Here is a 16,690-nt window from a genome sequence, read left to right as displayed (position 1 = left end):
TTTATTGAAAACTGACCTTTAACAGCTCTTTCTAGGTTGAAATTGCCATGTATATTTAAGTTAAAACCAAAGGGCCTTAAAGAGTTGTATATGGCAGCTAAGCACACACCAACATTCACATTGATATACAAGAGTACAGTAATGAAACAACATTTTTTGATGTTCCACCTGAAGAACATGCTTGACTTTATGGGAAAAGCAGCTAAAACCATTTTCTTTAGAAACAATATGATATTTCCTGCATGTCAGATGTCTGTGAAGAAAACCAGACCTAAACCTAAAGACCTTCAACCTCCAGGCTGTCAGCAGATGCTTTACTAGTGTTGAAAGCTATTCCTGTTTTTTTTAAGGAGCCCAGTGGAGTGCGCTCATACAGTACTTTTAAATTATAGAAAAAAAAAGACATGTAGTTCTAAACCTACCACAACTAGAAAGACAAGATTTATTAACAAACATGTATAAAATAGAAATATAAACACCATACATATAAATAAAAATTCACAGACATAAATACTCAACAGAATCTTTTTTGTATGTCTAATTTTCCTTCTGATTTCAGATCCTGTGCTCTTTTTTAACAGGTTTATTATGCGGGTCTCTGCTGACAATAACTTTGGAATTGATTTTTCTCAGGAATGGTATTGTATTGCACTGGCGTCGTGAGTATTTTTTTCTCTGAATCCAAAACATTCTCACCACCAACCCCATGATCTCTCGTCCCACACTCAGAGGGCAGGCAGTCCTGCTCCATGGCCTAGCCTGATAATCACAGCTGGAGCTGTCTGTTACTGGCTGGAGCTGACTCGCAGCTGCGTCCTCTAAATATTCACACGGACACTACCAAGTTCTGCAAACTCCAATTAGAGCTCACCTTGGTCAACTCACCTGACATTTTGTGTGCTTTTGCCATGATTTTACTTTAGTTTTTCAGAGGTTTCCTCTGACATCAACTTTCATTGTGATTTACGACACTGGGCCACACAAATATAAATATGGCTTCTTAAACATTATAGAGGTATAGAATGGCATTCCAACGAGGTAAAGCACAATGAAGGCATTTTTGCAACATAGGAAACCTATGAAGAACTAAAGTAAAATCATGATGAATCCACATTGAATGTACATAAGTCTTATAATAAATTTGCCAAGTTGAAATACACAAAGGGGGAATAAATCAACAGAGTTACATTGGTTAAACCAGCTTTTTAACAGAAAGGCAACTCCTGTTGTTCATGTACAAACACTGTTGTTTCCACAGGGAAGGCAATAACCTTAACAGTGATGGCTTTGGTGATAAACTGTAAAGTGTGTATTGGCTTAGACTTACTGTAATTGTAAATCTGTGGGCAGAATACTATATATATATACTTATTAATCATTAAAAATTCAAATTGCTTATCCATTGATTTTACGTTCTAGATTATACAGTTTAGCTTTATGATCTTTATGATTGGCATTGGTCTCTGCTTCACTCATGTCACTATTTGAGTCAAAACTTCACCAAGTAGAGACCTATAATGGACAGAGTCCCTCCAAAGTAAGGATTAGAAGGTCATTTTAGGACAACAGTTTAAAAAAGAAAAACAAGTGAGAATGTAGATTATTGATCAAAATTAATTCTATCTTTGCACCTCTGAATACATTCTATGCTAAACTGTATCTTCAATTTACACACTCATTTGTATACATGTGTACAAGCATACATGTGTGAAAATAGTTTAAACCAGCCACATAAAAAGTAATTCTCATGTTTAGATAGACACAAGATTATTTCTAGAGAAGAGGTACCATGTATTCATTACTGTAGTATTTATACAGTATACAGATATTTGTACTGCATGAGTAGTGTTCTAGTCTAAGAAGCATGAAGTCACAGGTACACGATAAATAGTTCTTAATATCTGTGTTGAGGAGTGAGTCTTGAATGGCGTGGCGGAGATCCTGATGCTGGACCTGGGTAGTGGTGTACACTAATCCTCACAGTGCCCTTTAGCAGCAGTGGAAACACTAAATAATTTATTAGTCATCATGAAACATGCATTGCCAAGGAGTCTTGAGAAAAGCCAGTGATACAATTACATTCGGCATGTCGGTGACATATCACCATGGCAATAAACTCAAGTACGCTTTAACTGAACAACCCCTAACATCTGAGGGCCTAGCAGATTAATCAGGCTACAATATAGCCTGAACCCAAGCCAAGGACGGCTTTAGACTTACAAATTCAAAAGCCATCCAAAATCCAGCCTCTGGTTTTGTCGTATTTTCTTCAAAAGATAGTTGTTTTTACACTTTGTACAGTAAGGCTCTTAAATCTCTATTTGCACCATACTTTAATAATAGGTTATAATATTATTATATTTATAGTGTGTGCCCTCTTTGCTCTATTTTTTGCATTGGAAAATCCCGATGCAGAGAATCTCTGTTGTGTCCAAACAGGAAATGCTAAATAATAAGCCTACATATAATAGCAAGTGGCAAGAAATTAATTATAAATTCTGGAGACCCTGGCACTGTATCTGTCCATTGTGTTCACTCCTTCTAGCAATCTGAGACGTACCTGTCAGTAACACAGGAACGATCATTACAGAATGCATCGCTCCCTCCTCTGTCTTAATGAATAGTGCAGGAGAACAGGGTATGGCCTGTGCTCTGGTGAATAGAAATATTGGGTTGCTTGTAAGCACATATTGGTGTTGACAATGAACTCTCTTTACACTTCAGACTGCAGAAAATTCTCCTCAGCACAGATATTTGAACATGTCCATCCAGATTGTCAGCTCTAAATTATCTTTTCTCATTATAATAATTAAGGGTTGACCGACTGATAGACTGACAGCTCCACAAACTTTATTCTTGCAGACAAGCAGGGATAAAGGACAACCCTGTTTATACTAAAATGCAAAATACTGCTCACATCTCTCTTCAGCTCAGAAATGCTAATCAGACCTCTAAATCACATTGTTTTTGCTGCCCCTTTAGTCATTCTGCAAGATGAGGCTTAAGATGCTCTAAGTTTTATCAGTCAAGAGGACAGTTTCAATACCTGACAACACCTATAGTCAAGGGTCTAAAGTACTGTGAAGACATGGTAGAACATGCATGCTTCTGCGCATGCACTAAAATGTCATTTTGCACCTTTAGCCTTAATATGAACGCAGTGCAGGGAGTGAGAAATCAGTGACATTTTAATCAGATTACACAAATGAAAACTAAAATTCAGTTTCTGTTGTGTTTTACTTGATTTTATTCAACAGACCACCACATCAATTCTAATATAGATTGACCAAAGAATAACGACAATCATAATATTAACACCTAAGGGAGCATTTAAAGATGAGCTGTAATAGAGTATAGTCTCTTTATAAGTTGTAGGGATAGAGAACATCATATAATGCAACAGAAATAATATGTATTTTCCATATCATTCTATAGGTTGTTTATTAACAATACTGAATAGTTAAATGAAATACTCTTTGCCTCCCAACTCAAATTCAGTACACTGGAATATGTTAAACTGGGATCTTAACTATTAGTCAGCTTCTCTGCTGGTTACAACAGCATTAACTTTCATGTAAATACTGTCAACAACACAACACCACTCCTAATGACGGCCCTTCTACTACCGTACAGTAGTGCTGCCTACACTACTGTAACTCCCTCTTGGCCAACACCACCAGCCCACTCCAGTTCATCCAGAATTCTGCAACTCAGCTTGTCATTTCTCTTCCTTGCATCTCTCATGCAAATGAAATTAGTGAGACTGAAATTAGTTCTTCTCCATTGCTGCACACATCCAATTCAAAAATCCTAGATCTCACCTATCACCGTCTCAACAGGCCCTGTTCATTCTCCTCACTGTCCCCTCAGTGGAGGAATGAACTACCCAAAGAAGTCAAACCTGATCAGTCCTTCCAGACCTTCCAGTGCATGACTGAGACACTCCTGCTTAGACAACGCCCATTATCATTCCACCTTTAACAGGACTGCACAAATGTTTTCAATTCAGAATCTGGTAATCTGCTAATTGCACTCATTGTAATTATACAGAGCTACAATCTGCACAGTGAACAACACTTTCTACATTTCTCATTCATGCACAGCAAAAAAGAGAAGATAAAAACATCAACACATCTGAACATACTGAACATTTGAAGACAACCTTCAAATAAGAATTCAGACCAATCATACATTTGGGAAATGATATTCAAGTTCATAAATAAATGAATAAAAATGCATAAGTCATTGACATATATGGATATCAATCTTTAAAAGGTCTGCGTCATAAGTGTAACAAGGTCATGTTGCACTATTCTGTGCATTTTTGTTGAGGAAAAAAGTTTGCTAATGGTGAGCAAATCTTCGCCACTCCTACACTGTCCTATTGTGTCGTAAGGAGATACTTGTGTTAAAAAATGTAATGTCAACATTTCTTGTTTATACCAGTTGACACACAGAGCAGACAAGCCATCGTTATTTGCTGCAGTATAATTAACCGGTACACTGGCATAAACAGATGGAATTACACACATGACAAGAGGAGCCTTCACCCCACTGCTAGTTTAATCCTACTGATTTTAATTTAGGGAAAGCATTTTGCAGATTTAAAATAATTTAAATTTTCAATGTGAAACTTAAAACCTGGCCCAGAGCTCAGGTCATGCAAGGCTTTCCATGGTAATAAAACCGGGAGATTTAAGAATGCTTAGGCAGAGATCTTGCCTCTGAACAGCGGTCGTTAGTTATGTAATTTAATATGCCATATGCACTCAGCTACATTGGGACAGAGAGCAGGATGTGTGCTGGGACAGTTTCATGCACAGTTCAACTGGCAGCACATCAGCTTTGATTCCCGATTAGTACAAAATACCATTAATAAGGAATGACGGCAACAGGAAAAGGCTGTTCACCTTAACAAGTCTGAACCCGCTCTGCAGTCTCCCCTGTCTTCCCCTTCCCCATATCCCATCACAGTTCACCTCTCCCTTTCTTGTTTCCTCCACAGCCTGAAGTCTCTCAATGCAAGACTACCAGGAGGCACTCATATTCTGAGATTCTGACTGGCCGAGTAAATGTAAAGAATAACGTGAGTTTTTACAGAATAATAATTGGTCATTCATGTGGCCGACAGCAAGGCAACATAGCTGATTCCAGTCTGGGGGAGAGTTTGTGAGAAGTTTTCATTTTCTCCCTGTGGTTTTATGGGTGGTCTCTGGGAGCTTTGATTTACTCCTACCTTCCACAGACATGATGTCTAGGTTAATCGGTGTCTCAAAATTGTCTTCTCTTATGCGAGTTAATGTCTGAATGCTTGCCCTGCGATAGACTAGTGTACCGTTCAAGGTGTATCCTGCCTTACCCTTATTGTCTGCTGGGTTAGGCCCGGGTTCACAACATCCCTATATTGCACTAAACAGTTATTGGAAATGGACTCTTTGTGGCTCACATACAGGAACTAATCGGCCTCAGCACATAACTCCAGACCTGTATAAACTGTATAATATAAAGCTCCCGTTGAAAATCAGAGTGGATTTTCACCGTAAGTTATCTTTCTTAAACATAAATCACTGAGTAGTGTAACTCCAGGTTACTCTATGACTTAAACTCTAATACTGAAAACAATTATTCTGAGAACAACTGATTCAGGTCTTCTTGGTATACCTAACTACAGGTTCTAAGCAATGTTTGATAATCCTTTTCTTGTACAGCTTCACAATTGTAAAACTCATTCTTTCACAATTTCAGTTTTCTACAATTTTCTAAATGTATTAGACTGCAACTGTGGATACTTTAAAAAGATCATTTAAATAGTATTTTGCTACAGCTTTTTAATTGCCCCATATTAATTTTGCTGTGAGAGACATCAGGCTGTGGATAAAACAACAAAGAAGAGAGGTGAACTTTGATGGGATATGGGGTTAGGGGAAGACCTTTCTTGCATATTGTATATCACATTCGAGTTTTTTGGAACACACTCCATAAAATATGGGGTACATATACAAAATATAAGATGTCCATTATTGGTCAAAACTGTTACTAAATATTCCTCTGGTATCTACTATATCATTTCATAAGATTGAGTCCACCAACATATTCTTGCAATATTATATTTCACCATCCAGAAGCAGTTTAACTGCACAATCGCCTCCTCAACAATTCAGTTCCAAAGAGCTGCTGTTGTAGAGTTGACCTCCCTTAAGAGGTCAGGTCCCTGCTGTACAGGAGACCCCATTAATGTCTGGAATGATGAAGGAGTTATGCAAGATGTTGAAGGTAAGACACATCAGGACATTTGGAGCAGAATCGGTGATGTGCTATATTGGGAATTCTATTTAAGAACCGCACACATTTGAATTATACTGAACATCAACATAACTTATCACTATGAATCTCTATTTTCAGATGAATATTGATTAAAGGTTTTTGTTGGCATTTTTGATGATTTCTATTTCACGACTGGTTATACACTTAATAGAAAACTGCAGTCCCAAAATCTGAGACTGGTTATTCAATCTCGGTACCAAAATAAATTCATTGACTGTACAGAAAAATGTTACAAATTCTGAATTCTGTACAAATTCGTGAACTTTGTGAAAGTACATCGAAAAGCCCTGGTCTCGCCACGTGGGAGAGCATGAGATCGCGAGAGTTGTGACATGAAGCGCTGCAGCTTCATGTTGCAGCTGATTCAACCGGTTGAAGTCGAAGGCCGAGACAATTCAAGAAAGAAAAACGCATAAAAGGAAAAAAACATAGCCTCCATAGGCATTAATTTGTATGGTAGGTCCCCCCTAAGTCCTCTTTAGTGATGAAGAGTTTGCATTGATCAAGCAGAAGAAAATCAACTACAGTGACAAGCAGAAAAATGCATTAATTCACAACAGACTGACTGATGGGGAGGTCTAAATGCAACAGCCTGGTTGAGCATTTCTCATTGTCATATACCTCCACTTTGACTGACTATGTGGTGCTACTCTGACAAAGTCCCTCCTGCCTTCCTGAGGGCTCACCCTCATGTAGCAACAGTCCAGCAGTACAATGTATGTCCTCATGCTGCTCGTGCAACTACAGATGAGAGAAGAAGCTGTGAGAAGAGAACAGGACCGTAATGTTGTGCACACCCTGCATGCCACACTTAGGCCACACTGAACATTTGGCCATCTAGGGTTCAGAAACCACTGAACAACCACATGTTTGCCTAAGTTCTGTAAGAGAAAAGGAACTGATCTCACAAGGCTGCAATTTGGTATAAAGCCTGCATCCTAGATATATAGTTTGTATTTTTTCCAACAGTTGCCACCGATGTGACTACAGTTTGACTTTCGGTTAGACCCCCTGATGATCTGCCTAATGGTGACAAAGGTTATTCAACATCATTATTTTACTCATTTTATATCTGTTCACTGAAAAATACGGATACCGATTCCAAAAAATGTCATTTTCCAAATAACGTCATGAAATCTTGCTGATTTTAAGTGTTAAGGCTCGCATCCCCCTCAGTACACAACCAAGCCCTTTTGCAAAGGATGAGCAAGAAATTCCACTGGAAAAAGTTTGTAATCTAAGCAAAATCAGTGTCCTTCCAATGCCAAGATATTGTATTGACAGCACTTTGTTTTAGAGTTATGCTCTGTACTGAATTCAAAGTTCCTTATTTCTTAGGAACAAGTTATAGGTTTATTCCATGCTGAAAAAAAGAAGAAAGAGAACACAACGTTTTGGCCGTGGAGCCTTCTTCCTTATTTCTTATTCAACACTGCCAAGTGTGTGAAGTAAGCAAAGATTTGAGGGCTCTGGCAGCTCCTCATCCCCTTTGTTTAACTTGGATTGCCATCTCTGGCAGCACTTCATTGATTACTGTAGCTGTTTCGTGTCCAGACTGAAAGCTGTGAAACCTGTAAAACAATTAGAAGGTTTCAAAGAGCTCTGTGAAATCGTGTACTTCACGCACACTGTACTCAGCAAGTCTCACTTGCTTTCAGAGAACTTTATTTTACTGCTTCTTGAATGTGTCTCCTGAAAAGACAATGCAGTACTTGTCAATTATTCAATAATTGTACTTTTTAGGTAACATAAGTAATATATTGTTGCCAATTAATTTGTCTTTGTATTTTACTAGTGAAAAGGCAATAAGAAGGATATTCTTTACATTGACACCAAAGTAATACACTTTCTGGCCTGCAAAAATGACTTCAAACTAATTAGCTCTACTCATTATTCATCTGAAAACAAAGCATCCTCTCTGTTATTTGTTACCAACCAGAGTCGGCAGACTTGGTATGGATCTCTAAGGGACTCCTCCTTCCGTTGGACTGTGGACTTCCAGAATACCACACAGCTGTTAAAATAAAGCTCAGCTGTGCAGCTTTGATGAATTAATGCCCAACTGTATGTTTTCACATAACATACCAAACCACTGTTTGATTCAGTAATATGCTGCACGTTAACAGCTGACAAGCACACTCATGAATGCCTAGCACACCCACAGGTACTGAAAACCCACTGAAGAAATCCATGTTGTTGCTTTATTTTTCAGCTTTGTTTTTTTTTTTTCACAAAGCTTTGCATTGTAACAACATTTGAACAGGTAATCTTGTTTAGTCATTCAAATTGCTCAACAGGGATTAAAAATATTGTGAAACAGGTATCCAAAGAGATGTCTCTTTCCATCTTATACTGACAATGTGACAAACAAAATATAGAGCTACTCAATCTGTTTCTGACCTTAGATTTTACAACAGATGGTTCCAGACTTCAAGGACAGCATGTTATTTTAATTTCTTTTCAATTGCAGAAAAGTAAGGAAAAGCTAAACCCATACCACAGCTATGAGGTTAGAAGGCAAAAAAAGCCTTATTTTAAAGGTATCTATTATTTTCGTCTAGAACTTTTCTTTCAATGTTGTTGTTTTTTTATAGCTGTTTGTTCTGTCAAAGTTACAGAGCCATGACACACATCGATAGGAAGATTTACGTGAACAGCAAATACACAATCAAAAAAATCCCAAATGTTCACTTGAGAACTCTCCATATTCTAAATGAAAAGTGCAAAAAAATGAAAACAAATCCATGGTTAGTGAATCAGCCTCTATTTTAAATGAATAGGCAACAACAAATTTAGCTTCGAAATTACAGTTGAGTAACGTATCCGTTTCCGTTAATACACAGTTCTGCAACATGTGGATAATTCTGCTTGCAAACCAACAGGAGAAGTAAAGTTCATACCAGAGCCACAGTGGCTCCTTAGACGGGATACCAGTCCATCGCAGGGATTGACCCCCTGCGATTCTGCTTCCCATTCACACAGCAGGGTGGACTGTTGAAATTGGGGTAATGTGCTTTACTCAAGGGTAAACCAACAGAGTCTGCAGCAGGCATATAATCCACAACCCCCAACCCGCTAGTCGTGAATCCAAAGGCTTACAAGCTGCACTATGCCAACACTAACAAACAGGGCATTGACGGATTGTAACTCAAATATATTATATATGCCAGAATGAGCTTTAGAGAAAGAACCCATAAAAATCTGCATATCTTGGTCATGGCACATGCGGCAAATATTCCAATTAATCTGGGAATTCAGACAAGAAAAACGTCTGTACTGATCCCATATTTGCCCGTCATTGTTTTTGGCAACTATGAACACATTTGTGTGTGTTTGTTTTAAGGTGTTACTTTCCACCAATGCTATTGCTAACCACATGACTCCATTTATGAAAAGAAAATGAATGACTAACAGGCTGTAAAGGCTCAGTGGAGCTATACAGTAGGTATTTCCTCAGATGGCCTGAGGGTAAAAGAACAATATTCAGCCCTCACACCACAACCTAATTATTGATTCATTTATCCAGAAAAAGTATAGTTTTATTTACAGCAGACTACCTGGGTACAATGCTCTACATAACAACCTAATGGTGTTTGCAGCAAGTCATAATTATCAAAGTAATATTAGGCAGATCTAAGCAAGCATTTTTTGTTAGCAATGAAAACAGCAGTAATAACAACTGCATTAGCCAGACTCATCATTTTCTTAATTGAAGATAAAATTAATTTAAGGTAATGTAGGTCTGTGTTTATTAACAGTACTAAAAACTAAAAATCTAGACTAACAGTGTATTTCTTTAACAGAGTTTCAGTAATTCAACACTGTGACAGAGACACAGCAACCAAACTGTTTGCCTTGCCTCAGACACACAAACAAAGCAACACCACCCAGTGACACCAAACCAAAGGTTTTTGTTTTTATAGGCACATGTGATGAAATAATAAATTAAGAAAGAAAGTCATTGCTAACTATAAGGCATCGATTCCACAATTCCATCTCCTCCCCATTCCTCCACCTTTAGTCCCCTTTCATTATATATCCTGGTGGTGAAAAACGCAACACACCCACTAATTAAAACCAACAACAGCTTCAGAGCTCATTGGAGTTTTACCTGACATTTTGCCTTCCACCATCATTAACACTGACAGGTATATGTGTGAAATTGTATAAAAGTGGAGGCTCTCACTGTGCTGACATGCAATAATCCAAAAGAAGTAAATCCCATGAATTTTTCTACCTTCTCTACATTGTTTTTCATACATAGTATCATTTCCAATCATGCTTTGTTAAAACACAGAGGGGAAGATTTTGTTGTTTTTTTTATTGTGTGTTTTGTTTTGGTCTGTAGTATGAACACCTGATTGGAAACAACAGTGTCACCAACAAGAGGAATATGCCCCCTACTTTTATTTAAAGGGAAAGTCCCAATTTCTCAGAATAGTTTCTCAGACCAAATTCATTGACGTTATAGAAAAATGTTTTAAATCAAATTAAGCACAAAATCGTGAAATTTGTGGAAGTGCTGTAAGTCACCATGTTGTCCCAAACCCCTGGTTTCGCCACGGGCTAGAGCAAGAGTTCCCACGAATTGTGATGTGATGCAGCCCTTCCTGTTCGCTAGTCACTGTAATAACTAATGTAATGTACGAGCTGATTAAGTCCAGGACGTGCAGTAGATATTTCACCACAGAAATGTTCCAACATGATCTGTATGCAGAGGTAACAGGTAAGTAGTATAATCCAATAAAAATCTTGCTCTCAACTTCAAGATGGTTTTGCTGTCTTGAAATTGAGAGTAATAGTTCTATTGGGTTAAAAGAGATGTACAGTATTCACAAGCCTGCTTGTTTACAATGTAATAGGACTGCTTCACCTCACCAGTTGTTTTTTTCCCTGTTCTGAATATGGTGCTGCGCATACCTGGAAATGTCATGTATCTTGTGATTGTTAATTGGAGGTTTTACAAATTACTGAGCACATTTTACTTTTATTGTGGCTTCTACACCAATCAATGCTGATTCCATCTAACCTTGAAATATAAATAGCATGGCAGGTTCCCCTTAAGGTCCAAAACCATTATTGTTAGAAGTCACTCAAATAGTAGATTCATGTTTTAAAATAATTCAAACTCAAATTTGTTGACCTTCTTTTTTCTAGTGGCTAAATCCAACAGGGAATAGCTTCATTATCTGAATTAAGGAGGTGAAAGAAAGCAGATTAGATTTCTGCTTTTGAAGGATATCCTATATTTAATAACCTGAAGACCGCCCATTCAGTCAAATGCAGTACTAGCTGATTTATGCTATAACTATGCTGATTTAACAATACTACAGTATATTAATCTTGAACAGGTAGTACCAAATCCTTACAAATGTATCATGTGTGTCATATTACAAACTTTAAGTGAAATTAAACATTTTTGGGTCTTACACCATGAGGGTGTAGGTCTTAACTTACTGTACATGCTAGAAACCAGCAATGGCACACTGTACTCAGTTTTCCATTATTAATGCTTCCCTGTTCAACATCCAATTCCCAACCTTCACTTTTACATCTGCACTCCACGCCATCCACAAACATCTACTGATCTCCATGTCTGAAATGTCATAGGCACACAGTCTGTGATGGGGAGCTGTCAAAAGTTGAATGCACACAGCTGTCTGAACACCTATGACGTTGAGTGCATTGTAGTTAATTAATTCAACTTGAAGTATACCAGAAATCCTTCCGACTGGCTAGGTAATGTAACATTTTTACAAGTATTACAAGTAAGGCTTCTGTTCACTGGACTCCAGATCTGTTACCGACATTACATATCTGCTGGAGTAAAAAATCATGGACAATCTGGAAAAAGCACACCTCCTAATGTATTCACCTCTTAATACAGAGGTGTGATCTGACTTACCTTAAGTCCTACAAATAGGCTAGGTAGCAAACACCAAAACTAACTGCAGATTCTAAATAAAAAAGTATTAAAAAATAAAACTAGTCGCTGCCTCATAAATGCTTTAGAATTCTACTCTGTAATTAAATTCATGATCAAACACCCATCCAAACACCACCCATACGCCTTTAACCACAACTCTTTTTTTCTTTTTTTTCTCAAACCACATGGAAGAGAAAAAAGCTTGATATACCAATCTTTGTAAAGTCTTCTAGGTTTGTAAGAGTAATAATTGAGTTTTATCCTTACATACCATGATATCCTAATTCACTCAGATTGATACTGCTTACAGTCAATGGGAAGGATAATGAAGCTTTACATATCTAGACACATACAGGACTCATAAACTGTAGTTCTCCCTTAAAGACTAAACAGAAAATCAAAAAGTGGTTTTATCGGCGATCAGGAAAGTCCCAGGCTACTAAATTTGGACTTAATTGACTGAATACTTTATGTACACTAACATTTTGCTATACAGTTATTGTTAGTGAGATAGGCTTTTGAGTCAATGAAGAAAAAAGAAAAAGTGATTAGAGAAGAAGAAAACTTTATAAGCACTGCATGTTTCCAATACTACATTACTGAAAGCATAATGCCAAAACCTTAGAATGACTGGGAATAGTTAGAACTATTAAAAGGTAAAACAAATCAAATAAAACAATGTCTTCCTAAAGTAATGTTAATTCTTTTCAAGTGTCAATTAATTATTCTTTAAAAAAACAATTTAAAAAGTACCTTATTAACCAATAGCACGGTTAACACTAGGAAACAAGAGCCCTACAAATTCAAGAAGGTCCAAAATCTACCCGGGACAGCCTCATATAAAATTCTCACACACATTCAAACATTCATCAGAACAGCTTAGCAGTGAATAACAAATTGCTTCCGACAAAGGTTTTCAAAATTAAAATGATGGAAAAGATCTTATTCCAGATTATTTGGGTATAGAATACAGTAGTACTATGTAGATATATTCTGTTCTGTTAAGCTACTGTTAAGATATGTCATAAATTCTTTAGTTCAATTTTGCACTTTTTAATTTGTAGTTAACTTAAATAAATCTCTCTGCTTTAGTCAAAAATATGTTTTACATGTTTCCTTTAAAAAGGAGCTCTTTAAAATCATCTGGAAGTCTCCAAACATTTTTAAACTATGGTATGATTATCTAGTGACGTTAAACTTTACAAGCATATATTACTAGTCTCATTAAATTTAGGTCAAACATGATGATCCTCTTTTTCTAAAATTTATAAATATAAAATGCATAAAACAAAATATTGTATTGTTTTTTTAATATTTTAGCAGTGACAAAATCTTATTATATTATTTTTTCTTCTTTGTAATTAAGTAAAAATGAAACTATGCAGCAGACGCACAGACCATTATCTGTACTTATCTAATACACTCTTTGTAGATATTATCCTGAAGTTTCCCCCTATAATTTGTCATGGTAGGAATTAAATGGGAATTAAATATTTATAAATAGGGGACTCTAAAACTAGTTAACTTTAAGTAAATCCCACAGACATTCAGCTAAAAAATTGAAAAGTATGATGCAAAATCACTGAAAGAGTGCCTTATACCAATCGTCCACAATACAGCTGTATTTCAATAAATGAATCACCTCAGTTATGTATTTTGGGAGAGACCAGTTTTAAAAAGACTGCACTTTCCTGACAGTTCTGATCACATTCATTAGAACCTGTTCCACTAGACAATAGTTACCTGCAGAACAGCATTATTGTGGAAGACTAAAAATATCATCATTAAAAATATCTCTTTCTGAAAAATAGAAAATACATTATATAACGTCAAGAAAAAGCCCTAAGCTTTTCTAACAATAAGGAAATACTTTCTGTGCTAAATTGTATAAACTATTCTTAATATTATGTATCATCCTCTTAAATGAAAACCTTTGCCACTGGCTTCTATCCATAAGGAAAATTAAGGTAAACCTTTGACTATAATAAAATGAAGGAAAAGAACATTAAATTAAACTAAAATGAACTCTCATTTTAGTTACTTTTATTTACTTAAGCATTGAACCTGTGGATTATTATTGAAATATTTTTATATGAAAACCCACCTGAATATTTGTGGGTAATTGAAGCTAAATATATACTTTTTTCAAAACACATAGAATCATACACACTATGTCCCACCGTACTGGCTAAAAAACAAATAAAAAGATACTGAAAGCAAAACATAGAGTAAAACTTTACATACTCATATACAAACAGAAATTCTATTCCACCTCTGCTATGCTGAGTGCAAATGACAGAATAAAAAGTAAAAGTTGTAAAGACCCGAGGTCTGTGTGCTTTCTGAAGCGACGAAGAGGAAGCAGATGGACACATGGCATAGGCAATGAAAAAAAAAGATGTCACCTACCTTCTTCTGATACCACACTACAGCATCTCTCACTTTGGACGCCATTTACATGCCAGGGGTCACCACACAGGTCATTTTAAGCTGAAAAACAAAGGGAAGTGAGAAGCCCATCAGTTCTGTATCTCGTGCTCCTGCACCCTGGCAGCTCTTTAAATCCTTGTTTCACCTGCCCAGCAGGTAAGCTTACTCACCGATATTACACACCCCCTCATTAATACTTAAGAAGGAAGCCTCAAAGGCATACCTACTGTATGGGTTCTCTGTGCCTCACAGAGAGCCTTGTTACTTGCTTGGCCAAACCAGAGTGGAGAAAACCGTGACACCACTGTATTTAGAAACTCTATACTCTTAAATTACTTACTGTTCCTGTTAAAGCACAGACGTTTCAGAACACAGCATAAAACACACTGTAAAGCTCTGTTAACTGTACCATTGTATTGGTTCCATGGTGCTTAAATAAGGGCATCTCAATTGAGAACCTTTTGCTAAATGCAGGGCTTATTCTGATTTCTCCCCACACATCTGGATGCCCCCCATCTGCTCCCAACTAAATTTTATAGAAATTCCATGTCATGAATGTGGTCATGCGATGCGTTTTCTTTAGAGTGCCAGTGATGCATCCTTTTAGAAAACACATGCTAACACAGAAATGTGTCATGAAACAATAGGGGCAGGCAGCCATCTGCAGATCAAATGTGAATATGTAGTTCATTTTGTAGGTCCTTAAATCAATCTATGACCTCAGATAAAACAAATTAAAGGTTTTCACCTACTGGCCAGCCAGCATAGTATGAATGGGGTATCAAATGTTTTCCCCAAAGACATGCTGACATTTAAGCCAGAGCAAGATTCTTGAAGATTGTGGGTAGTTCTAAAGATCCTTTACTTGCATTAAGACTTTCTTTCTAATGCTTCATCTTTTTGACTGCATCATCGTAAGATCTTTGTGCCTCATCAAAAATAACGTGCAGCGAGTATTGTAACACCTTCTAAGTGTAGCTCAGAATATACTGAATGACATTTACAGTACTAAAATAATATACTTCTGCTGGAATACTCAAACTCTTCAGGTTTCTGTAACTTCAGTGTTTTAAACACTTCAATGTACCAAACATACAGTACAAACCACAGGTCTCTGGCCTTTATCCATAGGCCGTTTTATAGGCAACCAATAAGTCATCAACATCTAAAGACCTGTAACCATTTAATTGTGATGTGTTAAATGGGTGAGTTGTTAAATTAAGTCATTTTGATTTAAAAACTAGAAAGACTCTTCAGCCCCCATGGACCAGAGCTCATTTAATTGAACACATTACTTATTTAATTGCTATACAACTATTAATAACTTTCAAGTCTTCGTAATCTTTCAATAACAGGTGATTTAGGAAGACTTGCTGAAAGAGAGTCTCTAAGACTAAGGTTGGAGATGCCTGGTATAGACTATGAATAATACTCACTGCTCTAAAATCCTAATTATACTGTACATATGTACATGTACACATTATATTACATACATTGATACCTATCAATATTTAATATAAATATTATAAAGAGATTACAGCGATAGGCTTCCTCAGTGCCATGTCTCCATGCCCTTTTGCCATCTCTCAAAAACCAAAGATATCAAAAGGACCATTAAAAAATAATTACTAAAGCACTACTTTGTATTACATACAGTAAATGTACACACAAGCATACAGTACCTCACTCACAGTATTGAGTCATCCCTAGTCGCCACTGTTTTCCATCACACCTGGAGCAACACAGCCACTTGGCATCTATTCCATGAAAATCACACCCTTGCAGGTAAAACACCCCACCAGTAAACACAGATAAATTAAAGAGGTAGACTGGGAAACACAGTATTGATTTGAAATAAAAAGAATAAAAAATCATGCCTACATACAATTCCCATAAACACACATTATAGCAATGCATGTAAACATGGTAAGATGTTGAAAAATGTCATATTGGTAATGCAAATGGCACTGGAAACTACTATTTCAGAAACTTTAGATAATGAAAGCGAGA

The 16,690-nt window shown here is 36.7% G+C and overlaps 1 protein-coding gene across 2 annotated transcripts in view; it reads right to left on the bottom strand.

Annotated features, from left to right (window-relative positions):
• phtf2 (putative homeodomain transcription factor 2) overlaps positions 1 to 16,690 on the bottom strand; it is a 93,508-nt gene that overhangs the window by 42,592 nt on the left and 34,226 nt on the right. For both annotated transcript variants that reach the window (XM_088923726.1, XM_088923727.1), the window contains exon 2: positions 14,660 to 14,740. In XM_088923726.1, coding sequence (XP_088779852.1) covers positions 14,660 to 14,704 — 45 coding nt within the window. In that variant the 5' untranslated portion in view covers positions 14,705 to 14,740. The remainder of the gene's footprint in view (positions 1 to 14,659; positions 14,741 to 16,690) is intronic.

Source organism: Atractosteus spatula, chromosome 8, assembly GCF_055471065.1.
Source record: "Atractosteus spatula isolate fAtrSpa1 chromosome 8, fAtrSpa1.hap1, whole genome shotgun sequence".
Classification (NCBI taxonomy): domain Eukaryota; kingdom Metazoa; phylum Chordata; class Actinopteri; order Semionotiformes; family Lepisosteidae; genus Atractosteus; species Atractosteus spatula.
This window is presented reverse-complemented; position numbering and strand designations above follow the sequence as displayed.